The 12,652-nt window shown below is 39.7% G+C and overlaps 1 protein-coding gene across 17 annotated transcripts in view; it reads left to right on the top strand.

Moving 5' to 3' along the window:
• The window catches only part of MBNL1 (muscleblind like splicing regulator 1), a 200,411-nt gene that overhangs the window by 162,224 nt on the left and 25,535 nt on the right, over positions 1-12,652 (top strand). For all 17 annotated transcript variants that reach the window (XM_059163736.1, XM_059163721.1, XM_059163722.1 and 14 more), the window contains one exon: positions 9,034-9,234. In XM_059163736.1, the coding sequence (XP_059019719.1) occupies positions 9,034-9,234 (201 nt within the window). The remainder of the gene's footprint in view (positions 1-9,033; positions 9,235-12,652) is intronic.

The following is a 12,652-nucleotide window of genomic DNA, read 5'->3' as shown; positions in this document are numbered from 1 at the left end:
ACTTAATGCACCAATCATTCCAAAAAAGAGGGGGGGATTGCATTTCGAGGTGGGAGGGATCTCCATATCACATCGGCAGTGATACCAATTATCAGTACTATACAGTTGAGGTGAGAGAATATTATAATTCTGTGTCTGTTTTAACCTGATATATATTTTTTTCATTATTGGGGGCTCAGTTTAAAATATGATATCTTAAACTTATTTTTTGTGTCATCTGACATCTGCTAATATTATATCTGCATTGGGATAGCGTAACATTTCCATTTGGTTTAAAAAGAAGTTTAGTTATAATCATTCTCAGTAGCATAAAACACAGGACAGGAGGTGTCTTTAACAGCTGGCCCTCTCACACGGTTTCAAAAATCTGATAAATCCTTGGGGTGGCTACTACTTTAGCTGATATGCGATCTCTCCTTGATGTGAAATACTTTGTTCCACTTAAACATTTAAAGCCTGCTTACTGTCAGGCTCGACCCTCTCAGTGACTGGCAGCACCTCTGGGCCATACTGCTGGATACAGAGCTGGTCATGGCATTGAGCTCCTACTCACTGTGACATCTTGGCCCATCTCCTGACTTAGTCCTTGAGCTTTACTCTCAAGGCCATTCCAAGGTCATTGTATGGGTAATCCTGGGACAGACCGTAAATGTTTATGCTCATGTCTGTGAAATATAGTAACAAATGTGTGGTGTGCAGAAAATCATAATTTCTGAAACCATCAGACAAATCACATGTCCTGGTGTCTTTGTTGGAAAATTCTCTACTTAGACAAAACATTTATTTTTATTAGTTGTGAGCACATTCATGCTTTATGTTAATTTTCCCCTGGTATGACTAGATTTGAATGCTGAATTACCCTTCTGCTAAAGGCATCCTGAGATCATAGTCTAAAAATATACTCTGTTCAGGGTGGCATTTTTGTAATAAGTATAGAAGTCATTTTAATTATTCAGTTTTAAAGCATTTGGGGCTTTAATGACTATAGAGAAGGCTCTAATCCAGGAAATTTGCCTTCAAAATCCCACCTGAGACTTTTCGATCCTTTGTGTAGTCAGCCCGGCTGATGAGAGTAATCATACAGAATATTCAGAAATAAATGAGATGGTCATGACCAGCTGCTTACTGGAACTTGAATGCTGGGTCACCAAATAGGGATGATGACAGGGCTGGAAGCAGCCAGGTGACTATTACGAGACATGGTTGTCACTCAAAGAGGATGGCCATTAGTACAGATGTTAGTGTTTGAAGATACAGCACACACTTGGATCCAGCCCAGGTAGGGGTTCTATCGAAGGAGAGGATACTCTGAGCAGATCCATAATATCAGGAGTGGTGGGAGTACCTGAGCAGTTTCGGGGTTTGTAGTCGAGTAGGTGAAGCCTCTTATCTTTTTAGGGCAAACCAGTTTGGTCCCTAAAACCACAGCTGAAGGAACACGAAGAGGAGTTGGAGCTGGGGAGTTCTAACCAAATCCGGAAGCATCTCCAGTTGTGCCTGGCATATAGGGAAATCAAAAATCGTTGATGAATGAAAGAATGAAGTAAGGCGTTTCCTGAATACAAGGAAGACAGGCAGAGGTAGTTCACCTGGCCCTGTGGTTCCAAAGGAATCATCAGCGGGAGCCAGCGTACAAGCCCCATTATAGAGATAGCAGCATAGTCTGGGGTGTACAGCTGGGTTCATGCTAACACACTATTTGCAGAGGCAGCCAGGGCCTCGGTGATCTACCGATCATAAACCCAGCCCACTTGGGTGGGTTTTCATCTTTTCAGAAATTTTGATGACACTGAGCTGACTTGGGGAATGTAGGGCTTTAAAGGAGAGCTTCCTTCTTTTGTTGACTTTATTCTGTTGTTATGAAATGCATCAAGCCAAGAATCAGAAAGAGGACTTCCATTTTGGGGGCAGAGACAACACTCTAAAGGCATTTACTGCACTCACTACTTGTTGTATCATAAATCCACACCGTCGTCCTATAAAGAAGATAATATTATCTCAACTTTAGAGATGAAGACATGAGGTTCAGAAAGGTTAAGTAATTTGCCCAAGGTACATAGCTAGTGGGTGGTAGGGCCAGGATTTTAACCCAGGCTGTTCAGGTTCTGGCATCCGTGCTGTAGAAACACTAATGTAGAAACATCCCACCAACCAGCTCTGGGTCCTTGGTTGAGGACCTCGGTTGAGACATCTGACTTCATTAATATAGAGTGGTAAGTTTCAAATATGTTATCTGCAAGTTCCTAACAATCTCGTAATTGTTTCCATTTCATAAGATGAGAAAATAAGTAGTTGAAAATAAGTCACTGAATTTACCTATGTGTCTACTCCCTAAAATTTGTATAAGACATTGTTAAGTAATAGGCATTAAATTCTATTATCATTTCCAAGCCCCTAAGGAAAATGTAAAAAGATCATATTTCTCTTTATTATATGATCTTTGAAGAGAAATGAAAGACCTATAGTATTTGGTTTTCCAAATGTAAAAAATTAAATATATGGATTTTTTCTAAGTACTACTTTAAAAAAAAAGTATTACTACTTTGCTATGTACTATCTGATGCAGAGATAATCCAACCAGAAACCTAAGCAACCTAACCAAATATAGACCATATCTTGTGGCTCACAACTTGGAAGCATCTGGTGTGTTTCTTTGATCCATCCCAGAAAGATGTCTTCAGCAATTCTCTTGATTCCATGCTTTTGTCATTGCCCTTGAAGAGCTCTGCACAAGCAGTGGTTATGAAAAGCTGTATCTGAGCTCTGCTCTCCCACTCCACTCCTGTGCCTTTCCGTAAGGTTTGCTCCCAAACCTTAGCCTTGGCCATTAATAATTTCTGAGGGCAGCTCCCCATAAGGTGTACACACCTAGCTGCTTTGAGGTACATAACTCAAGTTGAATTCTTGTGCCTTTCATGAATTTGAAATAGCCTAGCGATAAGAAATTCAAAGTTATTGGACTTAGCAGAAAAGTCTTGGGAGCTCCTTTGCTCTTCCTGACACCTCACCTTTGCTGGCCCGGTGTTCCTGCATCATGGTTGTTGGCAGCTGCGTGCTGAAAGTTTTGAAGTCATCATTTGTCACATTTCCAGGAACACCTAGAATTCTTAAATTGGTTTTTAGTGCTTTACCCCCCCAGGCTTCCCAACTAGTGACTGAGATAAGGCCACTTTGTGAGAAAGCGTGGCCATATCTGTCATCCGTGGTCCACGTACCTGTCCTTCTAGTGCCGTTTCAGTCAAGGAGCCGGTGCTTTCTGAGGCAGCTCGAGGATGGGCCAGAATCTTAGGGACCGGGCCACACGTACTGATACCTTCTTACTTGATGGGCCAGAAGTGAGTCTTCTTTATGTAAATGTTTGTTACTTCATTAAAACAAGATTGAAGTGGCAAGGTGACATTAAAAAAATAAAGCCAAGAGGTCATTGTGATTGGCCCAGTCAACAAAGTCTAGAAGCAGACTTTGAAACAGTATTCTTATTTTATTCTAGTCATATGCTGCATTCTTGGGGAGGAAAAAAAAAATACTTGGTAATGTGATTTGTTGAGAACTCCCATTAGCCTTTGGCTGTTTAATATTCAAAATAATTGTTTACAGGAATGTCTCTCCTTTCTGTACAGGGTTGTGTGTACCCAGAAACAGAAACATGGCTTTATATACCTTGATTATGTGCTATCAAGTTTAAAAAAAAAAAAGGTGGTTTTTTTTTTTTTTTTTTGGTACTGCTTGCAAGTTCAGCATTTACAAACATACACACACTCACGCATGCACAAAGGTAAAATCTAGAAAAATCCTTTTATTCCATAAATCGCATCAAATGCTGATTAGATACTTTATTATATATATTCTACCCATTTAAAAAAATCACAAACACTGTTTCACATAATGTATTAAAATAAGTTAGGGCTCCTATGATATTTGCAACATTACAGCATGGTCATACCACCGTTTGGAAACTTAGAAAGCTCAGGATTAAAAAAAAAACAAACAAACGCAAAACAATACTAAAAGACATTATAGTTTTCAAACAAGCATCCTAGGCCAGTTAACGATTACACTGTCAAGTGGAGAGGAAGTAACATTAAATCGCTTTCTTTTACGTTGACATAGCTATGCTAGAAAAATTTTAATGCGTTTGCTAAGTGAGTTTATGTGCTGGAGAAACACAGCAAAAGCATTAATTCTGACACGAAGCCAGTATGCGGAGGAGCTGCGCCCATGACAGCCGCTGGTGCCATGCAGAGCGAGGGAAGCCTGGTGCAGAAGACCCACTGGGCCGCCTGTAGTCAAATTTGAGAAGAGAGGGTTAAGTAAACAAGTGTGGTGATCAATGCCAAATTCGAGTGGTGAGGAGTTCTATGGTAACAGAGGGTAGAGGGAAAAAAAAAAAAACCCTCTTCATAGTTGGAGATGTGGGCGGATCAGGGGAAACTTGAAGAGAAAGAGTCGTGATTCTTGAAGCGTGATTAGGAATTAAACAGAAGGGCTGGGCAGGAACAACCTCCCATGTAGAGGGAAAAGCATTGTTCAGAAGAAAGCTGTGAGGACGCATGTCTCCTTGGAGACCTCACATACAATCAGAAATCTGAACCTGTTTCTGTTTTTCAGTAGTAGAATACCACGTAATGTATAGAAGGGCAATGACCCAGGAGATTTTTAAATAGTCCTGCCGAGATTGTGATGAGTGAGGAGTGCAGGGCATTCGGGGCTCGATGTTCTCCAGAGGATGCTAACGGCCGGCTGGCCCCAAGAACCACTGGTTTCAGGATCACCTGGAACCAGACACACCTGTATCCAGATCCTAAGTCTTTCGTGCTCTCCTTTGCGATGATGAACACGTAATCTGTGTGAGCCCTTTTCCTTGTCTGCAAAATGGGAGGGACTAATAAAACCCACCCGACAAGACTCTAATTCTTCACACATTCCTTCCTTCACTCCCATAGTCTGTGTATGTTTATTGAGTACTTACTATGTGCTAGGCATCTAGCTCGATCCTGGGGATTTAGCAGTGAGTGATACAGATAGCCGCCCCTGCCACAATTCACAACTAGAGTTGTTGACTGTGTTTGCCCAGGGAGTTTATATTTTACTGTTACATGAGTTAAATCGAATAACATAGGTAAAGCCCTTAGCACAATGCCTGGCACAAAATAAATGGAAGGAATTATAGCAGTAATCATGTTTGCACACATTTAGCTAGGGTCATCATGTGAAATTGGACATCATTTTAATTTCTAATAAAGCCTGATGACTTTAATGGAATCAGAATGTCTCATTTAAAACAAACCAGGGATTAGCCCATAAATGCACCAGCACTCGTAAGGTTGCATTTTGTTTTTCTCTGCTCAGGGTGTTCACTTGCAAAAGGCAATCATAAGCCAGCATTCTTTATGCCTTCCAGGAACAGAGATATCTGTAAGTCATTATTACAAGGATGTAGTCAGTATCAAATACTCCAATTAGGTAGTTTTATGTTATCCTGTGGATACTTCAGAGAAAATGCAAGGCACTTGATAATACCACAGTATTAACATCTGCCCTTGCCTTTCTGCCGAAACCCTCCCCAGGATGGCTTTTGGAAAGGAGACTTGGCAGTTCAAGCGCCTCACTAATCTGATTAGGGCGCTGATGGGGCCAAGAAGTGACCTACCTCCGACAAGGTGCTCTTTGAAAAAAGAAAGTAACAAATTTACAAAACCCCCCAAATAAAGGAAGGAATGTTGCCCTTTCTGGGGGCAGCTTTTGGGATCAAGTTTCAAAGTATAGAGCTATTATTATTGATCCTCTGCTGGTTTAGCAAATAGCTCCACTTATCTGAAGAGGGAACAATTGGAGAGAATGCTTGCTGAGTAGTTGATGTTTCAGATTTTTCAAGCTGCTAGATTTTACTTGGGTGACGGTGCCCTAAAATTTTTCAGATTTGAATTTGCTCTGCTGCATTAAGTCAGAAAATCAATTCACGTGACACCTCTATAGAAACAATCCAGCAGGAAAATTGTTGCCAGTTAGTGAGATCAATATTTTTTATTTAGGAGAAGTATTCTTTTATCTGTGGTATGCAACTGCTGCCTCAGATGCATCATAGATTATAAATTTATCTTATTCATTGGGAATTAACAGAGCTGCGCTTTATTGGTCACTGGTCTTATTTTCTTAAAATAAGAATGCTTTTCTTAAAAAAAATGCTTTTCTTGCCTCCAAATACGTTTTTAAGTTTGACCTCTGCTTCTAAATAATGTACAGTGACATAAACATCTCCGTAAGTTTGCAGAGTACACATTAAAAATCTACTACCTGGAAATCCCTGTTAATTCATAGCAATAGAATATGAAGAGGAGTGATACAGACTGGCTGTGCTCTCCAAATTTTAAAACTGGGCTTCTGGTCTTTTATGCTAAATTTCTTATAATTTTTAAATGCCTGATAGAAAATGAGAGTGCTGGTCTGGTTGAAATTGCACATAGTGTATCTGACAGTATGTAATGGTGAATGTTCGACCTGAATATGTTTGAAGAGCAGTCCAAGTTCGACGTGGATTCACGATACAGGTCAGCCCTTGCCAGGGCACTACACTTAGCAGCCATTAGACCTTGGAGCAGCGTAAGATGAGCTGCTTTTCAAGTAACTGTTGATGGACAGAGATTGCTCTGGGCCCCAGTTTCTGACCAATTATTGATTGTTTGTATGTGGAGAGCTCAGGTAGTTTCAGTGTTTTGGGCAGAGATGGGGGCGAGGATCAGAGGTATTCCTTTAGGCCACTTCATCAGGCGGGAGCCCTCAACCTGGCAGGACAGCTAACCATGGCATTCAGACCAGCACGTCTGGAGGCATAACTATAACTTGAAAATCCCAGTGGAAGGTATGGTGTATTGTTTCTTCTCCCAAGTGAATCAAATTACGTATGAAGTATTTTATTTTCCGTGGTCTTCTAAGTAAGAATGTATACACTAGCTGCAAAGATTTTGTCCTAAAACAATTTGTGAAGTCAAAAGACGAGTGCATCCCTTAGAACAGGGATTTTTCAACCTACACACTATTGACATTTGGAGCTGGGTAATTCTTTGGTGTGAGGGGCTCTCTGGTGTGTTGCCAGTCACTTAGCCTCATCCCAGTTCTCTGTGCATAGACGCAACAGCACCCCCAAGCTGTGACAATCGAAAATGTCTCCAGACATTGCCACATGTGCCCTACACATGGGACATGTGCCCTGCCAAGGCACAAATCACCCATAGAGACTTGAGAACCACTGCCCCAAGAAAAACAACACTTGAATTCCATTTTACTTTTCTTAGTGCTGGACAAGTCAGGGCCTGACTAAATAAGGACAGTTTATTTTTTAAAAACATTTCTCTTGAGCTGTAAGAATTTTATTTATTTGTTTGTTTATTTATTTATATATTATTTTTTACTTTTCATTATGTTATGTTAGTCACCATACAGTACATTGTTAGTTTTTGATGTAGTGTTCCATGATTGTTTTGGAGCTATAAGAATTACTTTTACATTTCAATTGCATAGAATTTTATTCCAAAGCTCTCTTGAATACTGTGTAAACTCAGGGTTCTTTTAACTTCTTACTTCTGTAAGAGGGAAGAATTAGCTACATTCTAGTGTTCCCCGCATTCTAGTGTTCCCCTCATTCTACGATTCTGTTCCTTACCACAGGGTAAAGAAAATTAATTGTTCAGAAGTCCTTTAAAGAACAGGATCCATTTTTATCCATGAATTTTTGGGGTTTGGAGACAAACATTATTACACAAAATATTAAACTTCAAGAATTGAAACCCCATTGAATTAGAAAGTTAAAAATAGACCACCCATCAGGTGGAAAATTGTTATGCAACATTTATGCTTTAAAAACTGGAAAAGCGGGCACCTGGGTGGCTCAGTGGGTTAAGCCACTGCCTTCGGCTCGGGTCATGATCTCAGGGTCCTGGGATCGAGTGCCGAATAGGGCTCTTTGCTCAGCAGGGAGCCTGCTTCCCTCTCTCTCTCTCTGCCTGCCTCTCTGTCTACTAGTGATCTCTCTCTCTGTCAAATAAATAAAATCTTTAAAAAAAATAAAAAAATTAAAAAAAAAAACTGGAAAAGCAAATCGCTAAAGTAGCTTGCAGGTAAATTATTTAATTCTACTCAAGAACAGATGTATTTCCTGATGTGCACATCTTCGTATCACAAGTAGAAACCACCCTCCTGTATCCATGAAAGCATTTATGGCAGAAACCCTGTCTTGTGACATTTTAGTCAGTGCTACCTTGTATATTTCCTTGAAAAATCTTGTAGCCTTTGTTTAGTTTTCTGTTTCAGACTTCACATGCAGAATGGTTTCTCCCTAGTAAGGTAAATTCTTTGTTAAATATTTCCCAAGGGTGTGATAAGCTGGTGGAATATTTATAGTTTCTCCAGAAAAAACATGCAACAAGTGAATATGCCAAATGCTGTGCCTTACGTGTTCAAAAGAAATCATGTCATCATCATCTTTCCCATATCCCATGAGATTTATTCACAGTTTATATTGACTGTGAAACTCTGTTATCCCCTGGGAGTCTTGATTTATTTATTCCAGCTAATAGGACACTTGCAACCCATTAACAGTTGTAAACAGGTCTTTCAAGTTCATCTGACATAGCAATTATAAAATGTATTTCTTAGACAAGTTTCTGGGATTAAATCTGGGCAAAAATGAAGATGAGGTGACCACAAGAAGTTACTGTATCAAATAACTGGTCTGTTATTCAAAGAGAAATTATAAGTATTACAGACAACAAGTTTCAGAATCCCAGCAGAAATTTAATGGGTAATTCACCGATTATATTTTAGAAAATCATGGACTTGATGAATGCTTATTTTCAAACGATTCTTATCCCAAATGGGAGTAAATAAACAAAGAATTCAATGGGGGCGGGGGAGGAAGGGTGGAGGGCAGGAGGAATGGATCATGGAGGGGTGGGTGAAGGAGCGATGTATAACGTGGGATAGCAAATTCGAGCCAAGACCTGTAATTAAATTTTGCTTTTTTATTTTCTTTTCCAGCCAATGTTTTCAGTTGCACCAAGCTTAGCCACCAATGCATCAGCAGCCTTTAATCCCTACCTGGGTCCTGTGTCCCCAAGCCTGGTTCCAGCAGAGATCTTGCCGACCGCACCAATGTTGGTGACAGGGAATCCTGGGGTCCCTGTACCTGCGGCTGCAGCAGCTGCCGCACAGAAATTAATGCGGACAGACAGACTTGAGGTAGGAGCGATTAGTCGGTTTCTTCACGGGCTCCATCCTGATTTTCAAAGTGTGCTGTTCATTGGCTTCTTCCATGGCCATGAAGGTTAAAAAAAAAAAAACAAAAAACGAAGAAGATATTTTGGTTTAGTGTCTAGAGCATTTTGGGAGATTTGAGGTATGCTATGTTTGACAAATGGAATGTGTGTAAAGACCACAGTGTCCCTTTGCATAAGGGTGCATAGAGACTTGGACTGGGGTCAGACTGCCATTCACCTCGTTATGTCTCAGGCTCCTCGTCCTTAAAATGGACGTCATAATGGCACTTCCCTTAAAGAGGCCGATTTCTGGCACACAGCAAAGCTGTGAGCAAAGCACACAGCTCCCTACATGTCCATTGTTGCTACTATTAATAACAAATTCTGTTCCTCCCCTGATACTTTTGTCACAACAGTTTGCTCAGTGACTATGTATCAAGCAATTTAAAATTTATTATCGCAAGTTTCTCACAGGCCCCACAGTATTTTGGTTGGAATAGCAAAGCCTCTTTGCTTGCAAAGTGTGTTCTGTTCCAAGTTTTTAAAATTGGAAGTTGCAGCATGCTCAAAGTCTCAGAGTCAAGGATGATTGTATGTGCTTTGGTATTGCAGCGTGAAAGAGAAATGAAAGGTAATTCTTACACTGAAGTGGTTGTTCAGAATTTCGGCATGGCTGTAAATGAAGGGATTTGGTAAACTCCAGATGAGGGGAAAAAAAAACAATGGCAACATTACTGTACAGTGAGACTCTGAAACCTGCCATTCTTGTCCAACTAAGGAACAAAATGACTCTTTTCTTCTTTTCCCTGGTTAGGATGAGGCAATACTTAGGACTGAGAAGTTTTGAGTGTTGTTAATTACTGAGAAAGAGGCAAAATAAGATTGTTGTGTGAACATAATTGACACTCATAATTCATCGGTTGAGCAGGAATTCATTTAATAAGCACCAGTTTCTTGTTGATAGGGTTTCACTGCATGCACTGCAGAAGGGATCTCAGATTTCGGCCTAGTTTTAACTGCCACCACCTTTTTTGATGGTAGTAATAATAGTGGGTATTTTTGGGGTATTTACTATCTACCAAACACAGCATCAGCCCATCACATGCATCGCATAGTTCATCTTCAAAACAGGATTCTGAGGAAGTTACTATCATTAGCTCCATCTTACAGGGCAATAAATTTAGGGGGAAAGTTGGGGCACAACTTATTTGAGGTCGTAGAAAGGATGTTCCAATTGGGTATGAACATAGAACTCTACTCTTAAACATTGTATAACTCAGTCCCATACAGGTGATAGGACAGGGAGGAAGCAAGCGATTCTGGATCCTGTATTTTCTTTCGAGTTCTTTGTTTGCTTGTTCAGACTTAGTTCTTACCTTTCATGCATATTTTGAAGAAAACTACTAATGACGAGAGGACCATATGGAGAACCAAGAAGGGATTCTGAGACCTTGGTTGCACGCCCCCTGTGAACCAGAGACCAGGGTGTGCTAGAGATATACTTTGCTTTGTGGGTGGTTGGTCACTGTGCAGTTGCACTTGTTTCACTAGTAAATTGATGCTGTTTGCAGCATCATAAATAAGAGGAACTTTAGGAAATTGTAAATATTTAAAAATTACTGGATGCTTAAACATGTGACTCACCTTCCCCCTGCCCCAATCTTTCCAAAGTGCACCCTGGATTCCTAATGCGTAATTGTGGATTGAAGGGAACCCAGTAGGCAACACAGGATGAACTTTAATGAATTACTTCTTAGGAGGAGATGATATTTAGGAAGCTTAAAAATCTCTATTGAAATCTCTTTCAAGGCTGAGCTATGTGGTCAGAACTCTTAGAAACTAATCCTCCCACAGTTTTAGGTAGTCTGTAATTGGCTGTACTTTGTAGTGTGTTTAATTAAAGTAACGACTTTATCATTGGTTGGGGGTTTCTGTCTTTTATCTTTTTTCTTTTTCTTTTCTTTCCTTTTTTTTTTTTTTTTTTGTGAGGAGCTGCCATGTATATTTTGTCATCTTCTGCTTTACTCACAAGTGGCTGCTGCTCCAGGACTGTCATTTCCTCTCAACCTGAATTCCTCTGATCTAAATGTTTGATGGTGGGAAGGCAGCTTCCTATCTTATTCTGGCAAAGAGGATCTGCTCCAATGTCAAGGTTACAGTCTGCTAGCTTATTACAGTGTGAAGTTCAGGGGCATGGCTTTCTGCTCGGCACTGAGATTCCAGACCCTTCCTCTCTTCAGCTTATCTCCTCTCTTGCTAATTGCACTAGGATCCTAGCATACTAGGATCTAAATGGCTTGGCAGTGAGAGCACACACTTATTTGCCGACTGGCCACATGTTTATCATTTGGACTTAAATCTGTAGTTTTCCCTCATGGAACTCTGAAGTACGTGTTTGAATTTTGAGTTCCTTTTAAGGTGAAAGAAGCTTAAGTTAGTTTAAATATCAGCTAACTCTTCTTGCCACTTCTTTCTTCTTGCTGCACATTGTTAGACCATAAGGACATTAAAAATGCCATAGATTATCAGCGTTCTAGTTCTTCTGTTTGAAAGAACTGACATATTTACAGCACCTGATATGAGTCTACAAAAAATGTTAAATCTAACGATGGGAACCCAAGAATAGCGATTTTGCTAATTAGGTGAGTAGCCTTGGGTTGAATTTCTCATCTTTTCTGAGCTTTATATTCCACACATATAAAATGAGAGGGTTGAAAGAGAGAATGTGTAGGGCCGCTTCCAGTTAGAAGTTCTAAGGGACATTTAGGTTGTCTTTGTGCTTTTCATGCCACTTTAAACTATTGAAAATTTTATTTAAATATAATATATAAATAAGCCTATTTAAGTATATAAATAAACATTACAAATTTTATTAAATATATAGATGTAAAACACACACATGAACTTTGTATCAGTATGCCTATTATCCATCCTTTATTGGATACCTTTTAGTTAGGAGTCTTAGCTGCTACTTTCTGTGCTGTAAAATTCAGTATTTATGGTATTCTGTAAAGAAGAGCAAATCTCTTAAATATTGGTCACTGAAATGGGAAGCTTTTAAAATTCCATTCTGTGACTTTGGGATACCTTTTTGTAATTTCTAAGCAGCAGCTTATTTTCAGTCATTATTTTCAGGAATTGTTAAATCTATAGGTACTGGAAAGGACTAAGGTTTTCAGTCATATCTGTACTTTATTATGAAGAGCAACAGTATCCAAGGGAGAACGAGGGAGCATCTTTCAAGTAAAAAATATTGTGAGGAATATCTTTGAAATCTTTTAACTGCTGTCTTACCCATAACAAGAAAAGGTCCATATCAGGATAGTGCCAAGCTCATAAATGATACCCAATAACTTGCTAAATGAATGCATAAATGAGCCAGTCAGCCAGTTAATTAATTA

This window comes from Mustela lutreola, chromosome 2 (assembly GCF_030435805.1).
Source record: "Mustela lutreola isolate mMusLut2 chromosome 2, mMusLut2.pri, whole genome shotgun sequence".
Lineage (NCBI taxonomy): Eukaryota > Metazoa > Chordata > Mammalia > Carnivora > Mustelidae > Mustela > Mustela lutreola.
The sequence above is the reverse complement of the archived record's forward strand: the minus strand, read 5'-3'. Positions and strand labels throughout refer to the sequence as shown.